The sequence below is a fragment of the Lutra lutra genome, chromosome 10 (genome assembly GCF_902655055.1).
Source record: "Lutra lutra chromosome 10, mLutLut1.2, whole genome shotgun sequence".
NCBI lineage: Eukaryota > Metazoa > Chordata > Mammalia > Carnivora > Mustelidae > Lutra > Lutra lutra.
Window position 1 is genome coordinate 14329760 of NC_062287.1, and position 22080 is coordinate 14351839.

Genomic DNA, 22080 nt, shown 5'->3' on the forward strand with positions numbered 1-22080 from the left:
TGCTCTTCCGGTGGCGCTTCCGGCGTCACGTGTTCTCCTCCCACACGCACTATCGGAGTCAGCTGAAGACTCCCGAGGACCCTGGGCCGGTGTCAGGCCCTGGGAATGCTAATTGCCTTCACCTTCCAGTTTCTCATCAACTCAGAGAGTCGCCGGCCCTAGGTGGGTCCCCTCCCTGCACCGCAGCCTGGAAATCCTCTTCAGGCTGTGCATTCGGCCTACCGAGGAGGGCTACCTCACTTGTCTGTCCCTTTCAGGAATCCCCGTCCTCCCATCCCTGGGGTCCTACATCTGAAAGCCACAGTATCGTCTAGTCTCTCCACTTCCGTAGGTGTTTGAGGTTCAGAGGTACACGGTCCCCAAGTCTCTGTCTTGTCTGGAAGCACAGATGACATCATCTCATTTTGTTTTGAAGGGACCACTCAAGAGACCAGACTGAGGACGGGCTTGGGCAGAAGTAGGCAGAGCAGGGAGGGAAGGTACTGAGGGAATCCGGGTGAGAGCACATGGGCCGGCTTCCAGATCGCACCGATGACGGCCTCACAGGTGACTGAGTTCAGGACCTGTTTGGAACATAGAACTGATGAGATTTGCTGATCAAACGGTTTCAGGTGTGAGAGGAAATAGGCATAGTAGACTCCACTCTTGCTGGCCTGAAGACGTTCATACATATCCCCAGTTCCAGAAACTCTTCTGAAGGCAGGAGTGCCTGAGTAATCCATGCTCATTTGAGATCGATGATATGAAATGGGCATGGGTAGGGTCGTTCCTGAGGTATAATAAGCCAAAACTCCTTTCCTCCCCTACCACCATATAGCCTGTGCCCTAGAACAGCCGGCTGGAGGGACCAGCCAAGCAAAGCCCAGGGTGCTCATGTCACCAGGCGGTATTTGTCCAGTGCTCTTCCTCTCCAAGGCTGTCCTTGATCATTTGAAGCTGATTTCAGCTGTTTCCAGATGTTATCCTGGGGCAGGGGGCCCAGGGAAGGGGATGCGATGGCATTTAGTGGTACTGGGATCATTACCAAGGTCAGCAGTCCAGGGAGGCCTGCCAAGGACGCCAGTATTAAAAGATTGGCTTTCCAGCTTCTCCAGAGAAGGAATCAGCACTAATATAACTTGAATGCCTGGGAACAGGCCACACATTCTTCGACATTTTCCATGTGTGATCCTACCTAGGCAGGTAATATTTTAGACATGGAGACTGGGGCTCAGGCAAGTAAAGGAACTTGTCCCAGTTACAGCTGGCAAGCAATAAAACGAGAACCCAACTCTCAATAAGTCAAAGATGGAAACCCCAAGCCATTTCTATTAAACATAATTTTTATTTCATTCAAGGCAAAGCTAAATAAAATTCTACAATGCCAAACGTGTTATAAAGGCAGGATAGTTGATCACATCTGTTCTGTGCTTGAACACAAGTCATTGCTGGGTGTGTGCATATCTGTGCCTCCCAGAGGCACCCATGGACCAGAGGCCTCAGACCCACTGCTGCATTGTTTTGATCTATAGTTATATTTTTAAAAAGTGACTATGGGTATTGTCATCCAAGCCAGAGGAATAAACCATGCATAAGATAGTCAAAAGCTCTGAATATCAGGTGGGAGGTGGGAAGGGAGGGACTCCAACCTGGGACGCAGTGAGGTGAAGCAAGCTATAGGGTTTTTTCCGAGAAGTTCCCCTCCTTGCCCTCCCTCCCCTAGCACTCCTGGCAGCTGTCCCTAACAGTAGGAGGGAGTCATGGAGTCATGGAGTTATGGAACCAAAGAGCATGGCTGGTCTTCCCCACAGTCTCTTATCTTTTCTCAGGTTCCTGGTGTCCCAACAGGTGTAGCTCAGGCCAGGGAAGATGGCTCCCCAAATGTGCCGAGTCTCCCCCATCTAGCCCCCCAGGCCACAGGCATGCGTCTCCACACACACCATTACCTGCCACCATCTCTGGGACACGCTGTCACACCCCTCGCTTCACCTCCTGCTCTGGTCAGCCAGCCAGGTGGGTAACGTCTGAAGTCCCTTGACCCCTCTCCCAGACCACTCTAGCCTTACAGATTCATTCTGATGAGCTTTTGTTCAATTCCTACCCAGGGAGAAACCCAAGGCCTGGAATGCTGAGGTCCCGTTTTGAGGTCAAAGATGGGGAGCTCAGAAAACTCTATCTTTGGTCTCACTGACTTGACTGTCAGCACAGCTGCGTGCCTGCAGGACTCCCAAGATCAGTTCTGTAAATGGTTCTCTCTAGCCCACAAGTCCTGGAAACACCTTCACCAGCCCCTGCAGATCTGCATGCACCGAGGCTCTTTCTGAGAAGATGGCTTTGCCCACAGACATTCTACTGCAAATCCATGCCCATGTTCCTCCGGGTTACACCCCAGCACTAGGGCACAACAATTCTCTGTTGTGAGGATGAAACTGAGCATTCCTGAGCACTCACTAAATGTCCATAGTGCCCCCAGGCACTGGGACTACCCAAAATGTCCCCCAGAGTCCCTATCATCTCACCTCTATTGGAAACTCCCAAACAAGAGCTGTGGATAAGAAGCTTTAAGCATCAGAGCCAAAGTTTCTAATATTATAAAGACTAAAATAATTCCAAGGGGGAGGAGTGGGAAGAGAGAGAGCGCGCGCAAGAGTGAGAGAGAAAGTACATGCGTGCGAGTGTGCATGTGTGTGAGTGTGTGTGCATGTGTCTCCTAGGGATGGGACACAGAGGTGAGGACAGGACAGACTTGGAACAATTCCTCCAATTATAATGCCTGGCCTCCTAGATCCCTTTCCAAGCCAAAAAGTTGTTTCTTTGTTTGTTTGTGTGTTTGTTTTAAAACAAAAACTCACCAAGCCCCACAACCCGGGAGGTAGGTACATAGGATTACTCCCACTTTATAGATGGAAAAAGCTGAGCCCAGAGAAGATGCATGACCCACCTATCAGTCAACAGTAGACCCAGGAGTGGAAAAGATGTTGCTCTTCCCCCACGGCCCCCCTGCTCTATATACCTGGCCTCCTCCAGAGCCAGTAAGGGGAGCCCAGCTGATTCAGCTCATTCAAATGTTGAAACTGGGAGGGGGAAAGAAAGCAGCTTTCATGAAGGTAGAACAAAGAAGTTTTCCAAATGGCTAGTAGCTCTTGTCTGTCTGCTTCTCAACCAGGGCAATCTGAGCCTGAGCCTCAGGTTCTGGGGGGACAAGGATGGGAGTCCTGCAGGCAGATCAGAGTGGGACCCTGTGAACCCATCAGGTGGGGTGAGGGCCACAGGCCACAGCCAGGCACCTGCCAGAGCTGCTGCTTCTCAGTCTCCCCTACCCCCATCCTAGGGGAAGCCTGCAGCTGCTTTTTAACAGGGAGAATCCTGAGGCAGTCCCCATAACCTCTTTGGAAAGGAGGAAGGAAAGAAAATAAAAAAAAAAAAAAACCCTCTGGAAAGGGAGGCTACTGCCCTCCCATCCCTCCCAGGCCCAAAGGACAGAGTATCAGAGAGGAAGCAAGCAGAAGCAGATGGCAGAGTCCTCCTCTAATACCGCAGCACTCACTTAATCCCTCCCGCCCCGTGGGGACACCACCACTGTCTCCCAACAGCTCCAAGATTCTGTCACTGTCCAGGGGGCCATGGGTTGCACCACCCCAGCTCCCTGGTCCCCAGCATGACCTTGGGCGGAGGCAGGTTGGGGAACCCCTCATAGTGGCACCCCAGGGCTGGCTGTCATGCACAGGCTGGAGAGGGGATGGAGGGGATGAGCCTGGACATGACAAGCTAAGGCACAGTCCAGCCCCCCCACACAGGGGTGTGCAAACCAGTTCTCAGGAAAGCAAAGGAAGACTGAGCCCCCACTCCCTGCTCCTCCCCAACCCCTGGAGAGGTGGGGAAGGGATGACAGAGCTGAACAGGAAGCAGCCAAAAAACCCAAGGGGCCCCCTCTTCTGAAGCAAGAGGATCCCTGAGGTGAAATTAAGCCCTTGACCCCAGGGTGAAGGTGGACAACCCTGGGCCAAGGGAGAAGGTGTGATGGATGGGCAAGGGCAAGGGAGGTATGGGCGTGAACCCACGGGAGGCGAGGATTTGAGGGAACAACACCTCAAGCAAGATGACACCACCTGCTGCCTCAGGGAAAGAGGAGCGGGGAGGCAAGCTCAGGAGTTCCCAGGGGCGGCAATGGGCCGGCCATGCCAAGAAGGGGCAGCCAGGATGGGTGGGGCTGGGGTGGGCATCCCAGGGGCCAAGAGGTCCCGGACATAGGCTCTCCCATCTCTGCAGTCCTGCTTCCCCAAGGAGAAATGCTAGGAAAGGCATAGGCAGCAACCCAGTGCTCCAGGAAGGCGGGAGGCTCCCCCTCAGGAGCCCCTTAGAAACTCAGAGATCAGAGGAGCAGGCTAGGGGGGCCAGGACCCCAAGACCAGGGTGGCCAGCCCTAGTTGGGAGGGTTCACAGACTCCAAGCAGCAGTGGGGGGGCCGGGGGTCTGGGGAGTGGTGATGGATCAGGGGCTGCCAGACACCCTGTGTGGGAGGGAGGGAAGGGCCTTACTAGAGGGACCTGGGGGGTCAGTATCCATCAGAGCCTCTCACTATCGGCACCCCTCCAGTAGGCTCCCACCCCAGATCCTGTACAGAATCTTCTAGGCCACATCCACCACCAAAAGGGTTAGATCTCCACACTATTATTCATGGGGGTCCATCTGTTAGGGCAGGCCTCATGATCCCCCCAAGCCTCTCTTAAAGAGAAATCTGGGGGAAAACCAAGGTATTGCTCATACAGGGTGAGGAGACTAAAGAAGACCCCATGTACCCCAGGTGTCAGGGGAACCACCCTCCACACCACCCAGCCCTCCTTTCCTTTCCTGAACTTTCCACAAGCCCCCTCCCCTGGCCAACCCTCATCCCTGGGGAGCCCTGGCTGGGAGGGAGCAGGCAGGCTGGGCAGGACCCCAGTTTCTCCCCAGGAAGACTACAGTTGGAGCCAAGCAGCAGGTGTCTCAGGCACGTGGGTTCACGGACATGGCTCAAGCATCAGTTCGTCATCAGCAAGTGAGGCCCGGGCTGCCGCTTGGCCCCCAGCGGGGGCTCACACTTTGGTTGGTGGTTTCTCTTCCGCCTTAGAGCCGGGCAGCCCATTCTCTGTGTTATCATTCCCTGAGGAACTCACGAGGCACTCCTTCCTGGAGAGGGAGAAAGGAGGAGAGGGAGCTGGTGAGCGGGTGAGGAGAGGGGCCAGAGTAAAGGCTTGGCTATGGACAGAAGCCTGGGCCCTGCGACCAGCCCCTTGCCAACCCCATGGCCCTCTGTCAGGCAAAGGTGGCAAGAGGTCAAGTCACCGAACCCCTCTGGGCCTCAGTTTTCTCATCTATAAAATGGATATGACGATGACCTTCTTCATGGGGAAGCTGTGAGGCATCACTAAGCACCTAGAACAGGGCCTGGCACACAGAGAGGACCCATAAGGCCCACTATCACCGAGTCATCCCAGCCTGGTGAAAGGCAAGGGCACCAGGCGCTTGTCCCAGAGATCAGTGCACAGGGGAAGCCAAACCAGGTTAATTCTCAGGCTGTGCCAACCCAGCATGAAGGGTGCAGGCCAGCAGGCAGTATGGCAAGGTCAAAGAGCTCCTTCCACAGACCCCCTTCCTCTCTGAGCTGGCTGTGACCAGAGGGAGAAGAAAGCTCACGCAAGCGGCGGTGCAGGCAGAGGTCTGGGCAGCAGGGAAGGCGGGGGTGGCAGAGTGTGGTAGGATGGGAGATGGCAGCAGGAAGGGGAGATGGTTACTTGGGAAGACATCCCCACCTCCTGCTGGCAGCTGGACACGCTCTAGAGCGAGCATGTCACACCATACTCTCACCCGCAGCACCCGAGCTGTGCAGAGTGCTCTGGGGAACCTGACGGCTACATCAGTTTGAGCTTGCTTCTCCAGAAAACTTCCAAGACTGTTTCACAGCTGCTGTGGCTGAACTCTCTCAGCCTCACCCCGGACTTGTGTAGCCGGCTTCGAGGCCTTCAGGAAGGACTTAACTATTTTGTCCTCATCCGTTTTGTTCTGCAAAATTTAGTCCGTAGCTCCAGCCTTTCAAGCTCCTCCTAGACCCCAGTTTTGTTCTCCAACATAGTCACTAAGTCCCTGAAAACTTGACATCATTCCTGGTGTAATTCAAATCTTAATAACAATGAATGAGCAGAGACCTGTGGCATACCAGTAAAGACCTCTATGCAAATCGATCAATCAATCGATCTATCTACCTACTTATCTCTATACTTAAGGTAGTCAACCCAGACAATTCCCATCTGCATCACTGTACTCCCAAGCACTCCATATTGCTTTTCTGAGAATCTGCTGGGTACCAAGCACGTTGTCAGACTAGGTGGCTGCCTGCTCTCAGAAAACTCACAGTCTTCCAGAGAATGTGACATTCAATGAGTAACCACAGTACGATGTGATAAGTGATAGGAGGAAGGGTTTACCAAGGAGGGATCCACATAGGAAGCCTCCTCCGAGGGGTCAGGGAGGGCTCTTTGGACAGGTCACAGAATTTGAGACCGACAAAGATGAGCAGGAAAGGAGAGAGGAGGACCTGCCCCACGAGTGGAAACCCTGAGATGCTGTCCAATACCTCCCTTCTTCTGGGGAAGCCACCCCATCTCTGCTGTTCATGCAGGCTTTCCTCGCACTCAGAGGACCCCTCTCAGGTTTCCCTGTGGTCTGTCTCCCACTTCCAGCCTCCCCCTGCCCAGTCCCTGTGCTCACCAAGGCCAGACCCTTTCTTCCAAAGCCTTCTGATCATGCCAGGCCCTGAAAGTCTTCACCAGTCCCCACGAACCCAAGAAAAAAGCCAGTCTCAACCCAGACTCCCCGGTCCCCAGGGGTCTCCTGGCAATGCCCTGTGCAGGCTTGTTCTCTCCTTCCCCCTACCAATCCCCCCAGTCTCTCGACTGACAAAACGCCTTGTTCTCCAGACCCATGTCTCTTCCTAGACCCTGCCTCTGCTCTCAGCAGTTCAGGAACGACCTTCTCCTCACCCTCCCCAGGGCTTACATTAGATCGTCTTGCAAGGCCTGCCACAAACATCCTTCAACCAAAAACCCTTCCCTAGTATTCCACCCTCTCTGGAACCCCTGGATCATTCTATCACACGTCTTTGCTGGCACCCATCCTCTCTACCTTGTCTCACATTGATTTGCATACAGAATCTCATTCCTTCCAGAATATCCTACAGCATCTGGCACAGTGCCTTGTACACACTACCTCAGAAACAGCCATCACATGAAAGAAGAAATGAATGAACTCTGGATATACTCCCCGAATCAGTAGGATACAGTGACCGTGGTTAAAACTTTGAAGCCAAACGAGCCAGGATGCAAATCTCAGGTCCATCACTTTCCAGCTGTGTGGCCTTGGGCAAGCTACATCACCACTCTGAGCCCCACCACACTCAAATGTAAAATATAAAAATTGTGGCTATCACATAAATACCTAACACAGTACCTAACACACGGTGGGCGTTCAGTGAATAACAAGAAGTATTACCACCCGTAGCCATCTCCTGATCCACCAGCACCCTGGCAAGAAAATGTCTGGCCTGCCTTGTTCTTGATGAGCCCATGGCAGCTCCCAAGGATCGCTATTTTCTTTTCTAGGTGCTTTTAAACCACAAGTTGAATAATCTGTTCTCCAGTTTTGCTAACTATCAGTAGCAAAACCAAAAAGAGAATTTGGTCTAACTCCATGCCCCTGGCCTCTCTTTCAAAATCTCCAAAACTCTGGCCACGACGCAAGGAGACAATCCAAGAATTCTTCATCTATCTCAGTCAGTGCCTCCCGTTCCCCACCCCCTGGTGCCTTCCTGACTTCGGCTTCCCTCCCTTGTTACCAGCACAACTTCTGCCCTTTCCAGCCTAATTCCCTCTTCTCAACAAAGCAGAATGAACAGGAACAGAAAGAGAGCAGCTCTCCCTTCCCCCATGCATCTCCTTGCTGCTACCCCCCTCTCTGCTCCAATGTCTCCTCTCATCTTTCTTGCTGATAATACAACTTCCAGGGGCACCTGAGTGGCTCAGTCAGTTAAGCACCTGCCTTTGGCTCAGGTCATGATCTCGGGATCCTGGGATGGAGCCCCACACAGGGTTCCCTGCTCAGTGGAGAGTCTGCTTCTCCCTCTCTCTGCCCCTTCCCCCAATTCATGCTTGTGTTCTCTCTCCTTCTCTCACTCTATTTCTCTCTCTCTCTCTCTAGTAAATAAATAAAATCTTTAAAAAAAATACAATTTCCAAATGCCTTTTTATATTCACTCCTGCTTCTCTGGAGCCTGACATAGTTCTGGCAATTCTGGACCTGGAGCTCATACCCTCTCTACCTCCCCGTTTTCCCTCCCCTTCTCCTTAAGATGTTTATCTCAAACCTGAGCTCACCCTGAGGCTTCTGGGGAGGGCCTATCAGCCTTTGTGGGTTTTTTTTTTTTTAGTCTCCCCCATGTGAACTTCCAGAGTCTCACAGAAAGACTCCGATCTCTCTAGAAGGGTCTTCCCATTTTAGAGTTTCTATACATGGAATCTTGGCTTTTCTCTGATGGAAAAAAACAAGGCATCTAAATCCTTTGGTAGGACTTAGGTTGGGGAGGTACAAATGGAAAGAGAGACGTTTAATGGGATGCATGAGGAAGCAGGATAAGGAAGAGTAAGTTCATGTACTCAGGGAACCCATTGTGCTCAATAAATATGTACTAGAAGGGACAGGAAGAGGGGCTGGGAGACAGGAAAGGGTAGTAGGAGTGAGAAGAGAGGATGTGATGAGGGGACAGATGGAAGGATGAAGGCGGATGGGGGCAGATGACCGTGGAATGAGATGATGCTGGGAACACCCACAACACAAGACAGGAGTGGGTGGTGGGCTAGTGGGAGGACAGGAGCGTGCAATGGAGTCAACTCACTTCTTCTCCTGAGTCTTCTTGATGATGAAGGCAATGAACTTCTTGACCAGCAGGATGAGGATGAGGAGCCCGATGACCCCACCCACAACGCCCAGGATGATGAGGGTCACTGTGTTGTCCACTTCTTCCACTGTATGGCCAGAATAGGGAGAGAAGGGGGCAGGTGAGGGGAGCAGGAGTCACCTGGAGCCCAGCACGATGGCAGCCCGATGGCTACACCCCTCCAACCCTGGCATCTGGGATGTGCCCACCCCCACAGGAAACAGAAGCTGGAACATGGCATCCACCCGGCTAAGGCACAACACAACCCCTCCACACACATACCCTCCCATGGACACACACACGGTTCTGGAATAATTCACACTCAGGGCCCACCGTGGTTTGACTTGGCCCCCAAACTGCCACATTAAACCTGTCATTGTCTCTTTCTGGACCTCCATTGTCCACACAGGAAAAATCAAGAATCTCCCTGTAACAACTTTTATGTGGCTAGAAGACTTTGGGGTCAGGGCGTCTGGATTTTAACTTCAGGGTCTCAGCAGTCACTAACAGGCTGGTAACTCTGAGCTGGCCACGTAAGCCCTCTCCCTCAGTTTCCTCATCTGAAAACTGAACTCGTGACCTCTGGAACCTTCTCCACTCTCTGTCTCCTCACCTCCATTGAGAAAACTCCATCCTTCCTATTGTTCTGACCAAAATCCTTGGAGTCATCCTTGACCCCTCCCTTCTCCGAACCCCACTTTCAATCCCCCTGAGAATCCTAACAGACTTAACTTAAAAATTCCAGAATCCAGGGGCACCTGGGATGCTCAGTCATTAAGCATCTGCCTTCAGCTCAGGTCATGATTCCAGGGTTCTGGAATCGAGCCCGCATTGGGCTCCCTGCTCTGCAAGAAGCCTGTTTCTCCCTCTCCCACTCCCCCTGCTTGTGTTCCCTCTCTCATTTTGTCTTTCTCTGTTATATAAATAAATAAAATCTTAAAAAAAAAAATTCCAGAATCTGATCTCTCAATACCACATTGGCTCAAAACATCCCGGCCTGGACATTTGTAGGGGCCTCCTAACCGGACTCCTTACTTCATTGTCTATTCTTGGCCCCACAGAGAGCTTGTTGTAGGTTAACTCATCTGCTCAGAGCTCTTCAATGGCTCCCATCTCATGCAGGCTTACAAGGCCTCACATAACATGGCTTAACTTGACTCATTTCTTGCTATTTGCCCTGCTCCAGCCACATTGGCCTCATTGATGTTCAAGTATAGGCCTCAGGGCCTTTGCACTTGCTATTTCCTCTGCCTGGACTATCTTCCCAAAGACATCCTCATTGCTCCCTCAAAGGTCCTTATGCTGTGTTACCTTTTCCATGAGGCCTTCCCTGGTGACACTGCTAGCACCCCATCTCTCCCTCCCCATTTTGCTTTTTCCCTACACCAGCCATGCTCTCTCATACAACACCATTTTCTTCTTTATTTTGTTTACTACATATCTCCCCCGACTAGATGGAAATTCTGTAAGGGCAGAAACTTATCTACCTTGTTCATGCCACAGTAGGTGCCACATAAATAGTTGCCCAACAGATATTTGTTGACTAGATGAATGAAGGAATCTATAAAAAGGAAGAAGAAAAGATCCCTTCGGGGTGCCTGGGTGGCTCAGTGGGTTAAGCCGCTGCCTTCGGCTCAGGTCATGATCTCAGGGTCCTGGGATCGAGTCCCACATCGGGCTCTCTGCTCAGCAAGAAGCCTGCTTCCCTCTCTCTCTCTCTCTGCCTTCCTCTCTGTCTACTTGTGATCTCTCTCTGTCAAATAAATAAATAAATAAATAAATAAATAAATAAATAAAAGAAAAGATCCCTTCAAAGGGACATGGGAGGGACAAAGGTGCAAAGGTAACAGACAGCACCTAACTCAGTGTTCAAGATCCTCCATAAATTTATCCTTCATAAATGTTGGTTCCCTTCCCCTCCTCTTCCATCCTGCAAAGGCTGAGCACAAGCAGAACAACATCCAGACCAATAAAAGGATGAGATGATACCATACACAGCCTTAACTCCAACGGCTCTAGGCTCAGAGAGAGCTGCCTGGAAGGCCTCTGGCTCTGCCCTTGGCACAGCCAACAGTGAACCCATGGGCATCTCTCTCTCTCCAAGCACCTCACTTCATCCAGGAGAGCAGTGAGTCCCCAGGCACCCAAGAAATGCAGCACAAACAGGTTTCTTCCCTTTTTCTCTACTTCTGTGCCCCCTTCACCTTCCAGGCTCCCCATCCATGAAGCCCAGCATAACCCCACCAGCCCCTTCTCTAACCACCTCTAGTGTCGGCGGTCATGTGACCAGCTGGTTGCTCCTCACAGGCTTCTTCCCTGTCCCCCTGTCCCACCTGTGGCAGACTGTGGTCCTCAGCTGTGGTTCTGCCTCCAGAGGGGAGAAGTGACTCAGTCTCAGTTGCCTGTGGCTCTACATGCTCTGTCCCTCTGTCTGTCCTCTGTTGACCCAGTTTCTGTCTTACCCTGGACTATAGTCCTTCCTCAAGGAAGAACACTGGGGATCATTCATGTCCCTTTTGTTCTGATGCCTGGCATTCGATTAATAGTTGCTAGGGGCGCACACAAGAGCGGTAATCATCAGCTCACACAGAGAACTTTCCCACCACAAACCATCCTATATCCCATCCCTGCTTCTCACTAGCATCCTAGGATGGGGCAGAATTTGCAGGTGAGGAAAACCAGGCTCTGAGGGGCGAAGTGTGTATCGTAAGCTATTCAGGGGCAGACTAGGTATTAGAGCTAGGTTATCTGAGCTTCCAGAAGTGACTCCAGTAACTTTCAAAAGCGTAAAGCAAAAGAAAACACCAACGTGGTCCATTTTGCCATTTGACTGAAATGCCCTTTGACCCCACTGAATGGGGTACCCCGCCATGCTTCCCATCCCACTGCCCTCATCCCAGCCCCCACTGCTTACGTTTATCAACGACTTGGAGGAAGATGGTGGCCTGGTGCTGAAAGTTATTCTCCTTGGGGTTCTGCACATGACAGGTGTATTTGCCTGTGTCGCTGAATTCCAGGTTCCTCAGCAGAATGGAAATGTTGTTCATCTTCTCCTTAGTGGAACCCTCCAGAGTGATGCGATCGTCATTTTTGAACTTCACCTTGGGGTCAGACTTCTCGTTCTTTACCGTCCCGTCTATGAGCTAGGGGAGGAAGGGGGTGGGGAAGAGGGGGCTCAGAAAGAATCGTGGTCCTCAAGAGTCATGGCATCACTCCAGCCCATTCCTCGGTTGCCTCACTGTCCAGGTCTTGAGAGAGCCTACAGCCAGAGGTGCTCCCCCCACTTGGTTTCCTTCCAATACCGATAGCGCTGCCTGTCTAACCTGAATTTCACTTGCTTCAAGCTAAACCCATTTTCTGTCATTAAGATCTCCCTGGAACGTAGCACAGCTTTTATCTCTTTCTTCATAAAAGCCTTTTACGTAATGGCTCTGGCAATTACCACTCTCATTTCCCTCTGTCACCACCACCGTCCACAGTTTTTGCTGACAACTTGTACCCTGTCCATCTGAATTCTGGCCCTCCATCAAGATTTGGGTCAATCCTACAGCACTGTCTATCAGCGGCCCTGAGCCCAGTGTTTCATTACATCCAGAGTTGGTCTCTTGTGGCCTCCTTATGTACACTTCAGGTCCCCTACAAGACTGCACAGTGAGTACTCACTAAACACCTGCGGGCTGGTCCATCCTCACCACCAGCCCACAGCCCCACCGGTGCACCCTCAGAAGACCTTTCTCTTCCCTAGACGCCTCTCCGTTCTTTCTGGGTCCAGTTCCCCAGCCCTTCTCACATTTGGACTCTTCTCATTTCCTCTCTCCAAGCCTTCCAAAGATCTTTCTCTCTCCTGTCTTTTAAATTGAATTATTTTTACACAAGCTATCCAAGTTTCAGGCATTTCTTCAGACCAGACAAAGGACTCTAGCCAAGAATTCCAACAAACCCAAATTCTGGCAACACCATCTAAGCATCCTTCCCACTTAGATCCTTCTGGACAGGCTCTGGAAAGAATGCTAGGAAAAAGGATGACAATAGGTGGATTCTGGGGACCATCACAGTGAGGTCAGTCCAGAAGGGACCAGATCAGGGGAAAGGAAGGCAGGGGTGAGGTGACAGGGAAGGGAGGAGTGTCTGAGATGTCCTGTCCCTTCCCCTACTACTTACAATCCTGTAGGTATCACTGATGTTGTAGGACCACCAGAAGTGGAGGTCTTGAAAGCCAAAGCAGCTGGAGAAGGTGCAGGGTAGCAGGATCTCTGTGCCATTGACAGCGTAGATGGTGGTGGCCTTTCCCACAGACACCTCCAGCGACAAGGACACCGGGAGCAGGAAGAGACCTGTGTGACAGGCACCACCTCTCTTAAGAAAACCCCACTGGAATCTCCAGCCTGGAGCTCTGGAAGAGGACACTCGGGCAGGGAGGAGTGGCCCGGCCAGGCAGGGAGGTTGCTGTCGCCCTATGTATCAACTTCCGGAGGATGGTTCTCTTTACCTCAGTTAACGCTGCCTGAGCGAAGGACCCTCATTCATCTCTCCCCCTCCCAGGGAGCTGCCTGTGTGGCACCCGGAATGACCACCAGAGGTCGCCCCAACCTAGGAAAACGACGCCCTTGCCGCGAGGCCGCGCCCCTACCCTGCGGGCGCAGTCCCCGCAAGTGCCATCCCCTCACCACCCTGTGCGCGGGATGGGCTCCACCTGTTTGCCGTGGGAGTTTCGCCTAGGACGGTGCGCTGCCCCTGGTTACATTTCCCGGATGGGGGTGGGGCGGGGCCCGGGGCAGGGGAAGGTGGGGGGGCGTGCAGGAGCCTAGTCCCTCGCGGAGAAGAGAAAAAGGCCAAACGCAGCCCGCGACACTGTGCAGCCACCTCTCATCCGCGAGCCCCGGACACGCTCACCGGCGCCAACAGGCGGGGAGGCAGAGGGCCACCTCCCGCCCCAGCGTACTTGGCCGGCGGGGTCGGCCTCGGACCACGGGCCGGGACCCCGGAAACAGGAGGGAGCCGGCCCAGGCGGGGAAGGGACTGGGCCGCACCGAGTGGCGGCGAGCTAGCGCGCGGAACGCGATCCCAGGAGAGAAAGTGGGAGGGAGGGCGGGAGACACGGGTGGAGGCCGATTCCCGACTCCAGGGATGCTGGAGCCGGGCGGCTTGGAGAGGGTGCAGAACCGCTGGTCCCTCCGGACCCAACCCCCCCACACACACCCCTGCCGCTGGGGCGAGTGGAAACCATCAGTCTCCACTCTTGGCCTTTGGGACTCCTCCCTCATGAGTCCTTGTAAGGGGCCCTGGCCCTCCTGTTCTACAGAGTCCTGGAGGAGACCCAAGGGGAGGGGCGTCAGAATAAGATGCCTAGGTGGTGTCCTCACCACGACGTGAAAAGGGCACCTGAGGTCTCAGAGAGAGTCCTAGTCAGGTTCCCAGTGACCCCCCCTTTCTGGGCCCAGAAACTTGCTACCAGCTACCAGCAGGTAATTCCATTGCCTTCCCACCCCACACCAGTAAAATGGGTATCACTAATCCTGCATTTACAGATGGGAAAGGCGAGGCTCAGAAGAGCAAAGTGTCTTGCCCAAAGTTGTACAACTTCTAGGGATTCTTGAAGTCTGAGCCCAGGTCTGACCTAAGAGCTGGTGGGCAGTTGATGGGAGCCATACGGCTGGACTAATTCCTGTCCCAAAGTTTGCCCGATGTTTCCTCCCAGACCGCACCTTCTCTCAGCGACTTCGATCCTACAACACCACTCTTTGAGGCCCCAGACTCAGACTGCCTGCTGTAGAGACGGGACCACAAGGCCCCGCATGGGAAGACACTCGGTTGTGGTGACCAGGTGTACTGGCCGGGCCCCCTGAAACCCTCTGTCGTCCCAGGTCCATCCCCAGAATTGGTGTTGTTCCCAAGACAGCCAGGGTCATCTTTGTTTTAAAGGTCAACAACCTTGCTCTTTCACCCGTCCTCACTCCCAAGGAAGGACCTCCTTTGTCTACCTTGATCCCCCATGGCCCCTATCCAGCTTTCCCTTGCTTTGCTCCCCTAAGCAATGCTTTTTAAATGACAGAGAAGGCTTGAGGAGAGCTGGCTGCCCTGTTCCTTGCCCTTGGGGCTCCTCTCACCTTCTTGCATCACCCTAGCTTCTGAAGGCAAAAGGGAGTGCTCTTACCTCCAAAGGCCAGAAAGAACCCCCAGGGGTCCAGTGACCCATCATGACCCCTGCCACTGTCGATAATAGCTGATGTGCCCATTTGATCCTCGACCCCATCCTATGAAGGACATACTAGCATAGGTCCCGCTTACAGAGGAGACAACAAAGCACAGAGAGGTTAAGTGACTTGCCTAAGGTCAACAAGAAACATTTCTAGCATTCCAAAGCCCCAAAGCAAAAAAAAAAAAAAAAAATCCTTTCTTACATCCTAATATAGTGGGACTTGCCCACCAAGGTTCCCATCAGTGCTGAGAAGTTAGCCTCCTTCTTTGATCGGCTCTTAGGTGCCAGGAAGTGTTCTAGAGCAGTAGCTTTTCCAACTTGAGGGAATATCAGATCACCTGGAGGGCACCAAAGAGCTTGGCCCTCCCTCTGGAGTTTCTGATTCAGTAGATTTAGTGCCTGAGAACTTGCATTTCTAAATGACGCCAGGGAATGCTGGGGTCAGGGACAATACCTCGAGAACCACTGTGCTAGAAGGTTTCTACATAGGAACGCCAACTTTTATTAGAACACCAAAAGGTAGGTAGACTTTTTCTCATCTTACAGATTAGATGAAATTGAGGCTCCGAGAGGTTAAGTAACTGGCCCAGGGCCACAGAGTAAATGGTGAATTGGGGACTGGGCATTTCCTCTAAGAAAGGACAGGCATTTTATAAACATTGTCTCATTTAATCCTTATACTAATCCTATGTGGTCATTATTTTTATCCTCAGTATGCAGAATGAAGAAACAGGCTCAGAGACATGAACTTGCTCAAGGCCACACCCCCAATGAGGGGAATAAGAGGTACTGACACTGTCAAAGCTACCTCTGCTTAGCGCACTCAAGGCTTTCTTTCTACCTCTGCTCCTGCTCTGCGACATACCTCCCCAGGAGGTCTGGGGACAGAGGCCAGACAGGAGAGTCAGCCCCCCAGCCCAGATGACGTAGGAGAACCCAGCTCTGCTTCCCACCACCAATGTTCTTCCAAACCAAGCGAGAGAATACGGAGCTATGACAGGAAAGCCCCCAGGAGACGCTTCCTGATAACCACAGACCTCCCTTGGGGCCTGAGCTCCAAGGAGAACCACAGCTCCAGCCTCCAGTGCTCCCTGAAACCCCTTGCCCAGGAACCTGGATCCTGGGGAAGATGGGGGAACTCAAGTCAGGGGTCAGATCACCTCCCCAACCCCAGCCAGAATAGGATCTCCAAGAGTACCAAAAATACACATCAAAAGTAAAATCTTTTAAACTGCTTTAAATAGGTAGAAGCAAAAAAAAAAAAAAAAGAGCAAAAGAACAGTCCAGAACAGAGGACAGACTATTTCTTTAAGGTCTAGCTCATGACAATGCACATTTCTGCCTGATTAGTGTGTGCCTGTGTGAATGACTTAAGTAAGATCCTCAGGACTGCCACAGTGAAACACTGCCATTCTCCCCACAGCCTGGAGGGGACAAAGGAAAGGCACAGAGGCTTTCACAGATAAGTCCAGAGCCCTGTCCAAGGGAAGGCATCAGAGAGGGTGGGCAGGGCCAGCCTCTGCACCACACATCCTCCCAGCAATCTGAAAGCCCTGCCCACAATGTCTGAGAGGTTCCTGCATAGGAAAGCCCCAGGGGCCTGTCTCCCGTGCTCTCTCCCATGTGAAGCTGTGCTAGGGGGACAGAGGGAGCAAGGCCAGAGTGTTGATCCACTGGAGACCCCCAGAGAAGAGCTTCAGTAGGATGACCAGGCCAGGAGCGGGGTGGGGGGGGTGGTCAGCAGGTGCAAGGCAGGCCCTGCTCTGCCTGCTGGCCTGCTGACCTTGAGAAAGTCAGGGATGCCACATCCAGCACACAGGCCCCCAAACTAGGACGGTTGTCTTTCCTACCTTCTGAGCTTTGGTAAAGCCAAAACACAAGCTTACAAAACACAGGAAGGGCTTCAGTGAGTCCATCCCCCTGACCGAGGCACCCTGCTGGTAGAGGAGGATGGTGTTCAGATGGAGGGAGGGGAGTAGGTCTGGCCTTCATTCATTTTTGTACTCGCCCCCTGTACCACCTCATAGAGTAGAGACGCTGCTTAGAATTTCAGCTGTTGAGAATTTCAGTGTGTGCACATGTGGATCTGGGATTGGGGGCCTCTCTCTGACATCGTGGGACCGATGGGCAAGTCCCCATGATCCTGTAGCTTTCCACCCTGAGCGCCAAAGCTTTGCCTTTCACTGAAAGGCCCTAACCAGCAAGCTCGTGCCTCTCCGAAGCCTTCGGTCCCTCCCATCCTCACCTGGGTACTACGGGGCTTTGTAGGAGGATTGACTCAGGACTCCAAAGTTCCACTAAACTAGGCAATAAAAAGTACTCGGTGCATGCAAATCTTATTAAATACTCCCACCAGCCACAGTCTTCAGGCCCCCAGCAGACATTCCAAGGCAAATTCCAAGGCAGGAAATGGTCTGCCATCTTTTCCCACATCCAAGGATCTGTCACGGGGACACACACACACACACACACACAGCCCGAGGGGAGGGAGGAAAGAGGGGCAAGGTGGCCTGGACTCTAAGTTTAGCTCCAAGGCCTTGCTTGGCATGGCAGGCGGAAACAGGCTGACTGTAATAGGGAAGCTGATACTCTGGGGCCCCAGGGGAGTCAGACAGGCTCCAAGTTAGAGCTGAGAGGCAGAAAGTGGGCCGAGGCAGCAGGACAAGACCCCCCTGGGGGTCGGGCCCTGGGGACTGTGGGAGGCAGGGCTGGGCCAACCAAGGCCCCTGGGCCCAGAGACAAAGGAAAGATCTTAGCTCCCTCTCCCTAGGCAACCCACATACTTCCTGCGCACCCCCAGGAGCTTCGAGAAGGGCCCTCAGAGACTACTGGATGCTCAACAAAACCAGCTTTGCCAACAAGCCCAAACGGTGTGCTTGTCCTTCCTCTTGCAGGGCTGCAGAATGCGGAATGCTCGCCTAGGCTTATGCGGGGATCCCCACACTCAGCAAGAGGGCGAAGTCTGAGAATCTGTGTTGGGGTCTACGTTTCACACAGAACCCAGTGGGGGGCGGACAGGCCAAAGGGTCTTGGGATACCCCATAAGGCAGCATCTCCAGAAAAAAACAATCACCAGGGCCAGATTCAAACCTGGTACATTCTCCCCCACCCCACCCCACGCCCCCACCGGTTTTCCCCCTTCCTGCCCTCTTCTGCGTTAACTCCTTACCTCCCCTTCCCTTTCCTTTTCTCTGAGCGGGTCTGAGCACCCTCTCCTTAATTGTGTTCTCATTAAACAAGCCCTTAATAAATACATACCAAGGAAAAGAGGGTTGTGCAACATATCGCCCTCACAAGTGATAATTAAACACAGAACACAGCAATTAAGCAAATGAGGGAACAAGGAAGGGGTGGGCAGGACAGATATATTACCAGTTACAAGTTGGGAAGGGACTGGCACCCACGGAAACCCCAGCTGCAACGATGCAGCCTGGGAAACTCTTCCTCCACTGCAGAGAAGGACGACTTGTGAGGTTAGGAGAAATCTGTAGGATCAGTCTGTGAGACTGAGCTTGACATGAGGCCAGGGGTCTGGGGGGGGGAGGGGTGAAGGACTCCTGGGAGGCTAATGCTCTGTGCCCAGTCTCCACAGTCATCTGGGCCCCCAGGCCTCCATCCCTGCATGCCTCCCCCTTCCCTCGGCTCATCTGCACAGTCCTGCTGACCTTCCCTCTCAGCCAACTTTGGTCAACTAGGAGGCAAGTCGGGCTGACAGAGCCCAAGAGACCTAGATTCTGGCCCACGTGACCATCAGTTGGCCCTGTTGGGCGAGCCACCTTCCTCCTCTGGACCCTGGTTTCCTCATCCTTTGAGGAGCTCTGTGATATGGTTTCCACACTTCCTGCAGTGAACTGTCCAGTCGCCTCTGCTCTCCCCGGGCCAGACTGAGGGCAAGGACGGTGTCTGGGTCCCAAGCTCAAAGCAATTGCCCCCTGGCTGGGCTCAGCAGTGGCCGCCTGGATGAGGTTCAAAGTGGGCCCCTGGTGGTATTCGCTCTGCAAACCAGAGGGGCAGGGAGCAGTAGGCAGGACCAGTTCTAGGGCCTGTAAGTCTCCCACCTGAAAATCACTCTGCTTTCTCCTGGGCTCCCAGAGGGTAGCTCAGGGCCTCACCCAAACCTGCTCCAATAAGCTCCTGCTCCTACCTAGTTTACCTAGCGGAACAGTCCTTGGAAGAAGTGGGGACTTCCCCCTGGAGAAAAGTACTGAGACTCTGCCCACAGTCCTCCCCCAGTGTGTAGTGTGGTGTGGTTTCCCACTGTGGTTCTATGAATATTCTAATGGCCCAGGCACTGGCATCCCACCACCCAGCTGGGCGGTAGGCGGAAGGGAAGCCAGAGGTGTTGATAAGTGGGCTGGATTAACAACCACATGCATGTGAAGTCCCCAGTGACCCCCTTACCCAGCCGTGGTCACCGTGAGAACGGGAGCTGATCAGAAATGGGATGGGGGGAGTGGGGTGTGTAGCAGCACGGTGCCCACCCTTGGGAAGAGACGCCTTAGACCTCATGGAGACCAACCTCATTAGGGTCACGGTGAAACCAGCACACATCTATGCCAAAGGGGCAGGAGAAAACACCAGCATCTTCTCTCTAGCTGGGGGCATGCAATGAAATCAGTGGCTCGTGAGTGAGAGAAATACTCTCTCTTCCTCCAGGACCATGTGCCAACATGCAGGTCTGCAGACGGTTTATTTACATTTGCGGAAACAGCAACGACTGCCTTTAAAAGCTGGGTCTCCCTGTTTTCAGCACAAATGCCTACATCATGTGCCCAGTCCAAGGAGGGGAGCTGCCAAAAGCCAAATCTGACAAGTATAAACAGGAAGAGGTCCAGGTGCCAGAGATGGAGTCAGTTTACGTCAAAATCCAGCTATGGTTTTACGAGGAGATTATATTCTGGACCAACCTCATTCTCTAATCTCTTGGAGTTTGCCACTCGAAACCATCATGTCCATATTAATAGATATTAAGACTCTGTTCCTTCTGTGGCCTCTGGCTCTAGCTCCTCAGTTTTCACATTCACCCCCAAAACCAAGAGCTGAGAGCAGATTAAACAGGTTCTCCCTGTGGGATCCCTTCCTAAAAAGAGAGACAAGATCCTTCCTGCAAGGGGGCTTGAATGATCCTCCAAGTCCCTCCAACCCTCTCCAGTTCTTGGTGTGGAGCCTCAGGGAAGACAGTGGACACTGAAGGAGATAGAGGGCAGAGGAGACAAAGAGAAAAAGGGCCAGGAGGAAGGGGAGCCCCCCTCCGCCCCCGCGTTCCCCTCTCCACCCCCTCCAATTGGTGCATGCCTGACGCCTGGGCAACAAGCATCCAAGTTGCAAACAGCTCTGGGCAGGGGTAGAAAGCACCACCCCAACAATCACACGTGCAGCCCCTCACCCCCAACCCAGGGCACAGACACCCTCGCCTAGCACTCCTAAACCTCGGAACCCGGGAGACCCGTGCTGCAGCCCCGAGAGGCAGCTCCAGAAGCCTGGAGCTGAAGGCACCAGAGACAGCAAAGAACTAATCATGGGGCTGGCCGCTGGGGCGGGGGACGCGCACGGTCCCCAGGGGGCACAGCCGTCCGAGCAGGGCGGCCGGCAAGAAACTGGTGGCAGCGGGGCTTATTCCGTACCACGCCACGCTCCAAAGCCCACCCGGGTCCGAGGCACTTCTCTTCCAAGTGTCTCCTCCCCGGGGAGAAGAAGGTGGAGAAAGAGGAGAAGGGATCAAGCCGGGGCTGCCTTACCCAAAAGCCCAGTGCCCAGCCATCTCGCCCGGGCTGCGCCTCTGTCCCCGGCCCCGGGCATCTTCGTGTGGTCTCCGGAGCGCGCCGGGGGCGCGGGGACGAGGTACAGGGCACAGCCGCTCGCAGCCCGCGGTCTGCAGTGGGCCGCGAAGCCGCCCGCAGCTCTGCGCCGCCCGCCCGGGCTCGGGAAAGTTAGCGGAGAGAGCGCAAGAGCTGGGGGAGGGAGGGAGAGGAGGAGCCGGCTCCCGGAGCTGCTGCTGAGGGCAGCGGCAGGAGAAGGAGGAGCAAGGGGAGGAGGACGGCGACGAGCTCGAGGACCGCTGAGCGGGCGCAGAGGAGAGCGGCGCTGCGCCTCTGCTCTGGAAGCGCTCCAGCCGCAGGAGGGGCGGTGGCCGCCGCGGAGCCCGGGGCGCCCCCGCCCGATGCGCACCCAGCCCGGCGCGCCCTGCCTCGCCACCCGGGAGACCCGGGAGCAGGCCGGGCACCCCACTCCCTTCTCCATCTCGGGCTGGGCGGCTGCGGCTTGGCACTGCAGAGCCACCCGCAGCCGCCCGCATCGTCCCCGGCGCTGAGCTGCCAATTAGGATAGTTTTGGGGGGAGTAGAGAGGGAGCTCTTGGTGTTGGAAGGATGTGCTGGTTCTGCTTTGGGGACCACGAGTAGGGTAGCGACTCCCTCTCCCGGGGCCGCAGAGGAACCAATGGAACGTCCGCGGGTCGCCCCGCCGCAGCGGGTGAGCAGGTGTGGGCTGGCCCACTGCGGACCCCAGCGCCTGCAGCCCTCCGCCTTCGCCCCCGCGGCTTGGGGCTCTGGGAACTAAGCTTCCAGTTGCAAACTGCCCCCGCCCACCGCCCACCAACCTCTCCCATTTCTTCGTGGACTCCTGAGAAATCGTGATGCTCCCAGCTAGGCAACCAGGCCAAACGCTCCCTATCTGCGTCCAGCTACACCCTCCCGCCACACCCCTACTTCTCATTTCTCCCACCTAAGCTGTCCCTTCAGACTCTGCCTTTGCCCCCTCCTCCAGGAGGTTCCCTGGGCCTCCCTTTTGGGGTCTGGGGGTGAAGGAGCCCCGGGCAGGCCTCCCTGCTTGCGGTTACAGCCAGGTAGCAGGGATGCAGGGAGACCTCTACCCAGCAAGCCTTATCTAACCTCTGAGGGAAGAGTGAGAAATGCTATTTAGGGTGGTGTGGTAGC

The 22080-nt window shown here is 54.0% G+C and overlaps 1 protein-coding gene across 2 annotated transcripts; it reads right to left on the bottom strand.

The window, feature by feature from the left end:
* Nucleotides 1–1304: 1304 nt before the first annotated feature.
* Nucleotides 1305–21164, bottom strand: SCN4B (sodium voltage-gated channel beta subunit 4). 2 transcript variants are annotated; one of them, XM_047690961.1, is made up of 5 exons: nt 20885–21164; nt 13109–13281; nt 11862–12090; nt 8906–9035; nt 1305–5148 (listed from the first exon to the last, which is right to left on the bottom strand). In XM_047690961.1, exons 1-5 carry the CDS (start codon nt 20943–20945, stop codon nt 5055–5057), a joined length of 687 nt encoding a protein of 228 aa, XP_047546917.1. In that variant the 5' UTR covers nt 20946–21164; the 3' UTR covers nt 1305–5054. The 2 variants fall into 2 exon arrangements, with proteins under 2 accessions (XP_047546917.1, XP_047546918.1); XM_047690962.1 differs by lacking the exon at nt 13109–13281 and having other exon boundaries at nt 20885–21018.
* Between the last annotated feature and the right edge of the window lie 916 nt (nt 21165–22080).

Excerpts from the sequence above, each read along its gene's own strand:
- SCN4B (XM_047690961.1), bottom strand. The coding sequence starts at position 20,945 with ATGCCCGGGGCCGGGGACAGAGGCGCAGCCCGGGCGAGATGGCTGGGC. Across the intron at positions 13,282-20,884 it reads GCTGGGCACTGGGCTTTTGG|GTCTCTTCCTGCTCCCGGTG; the intron begins GTAAGGCAGCCC and ends CCTGTCACACAG. Across the intron at positions 12,091-13,108 it reads TCAGTGATACCTACAGGATT|CTCATAGACGGGACGGTAAA; the intron begins GTAAGTAGTAGG and ends TTCCTCCCCTAG.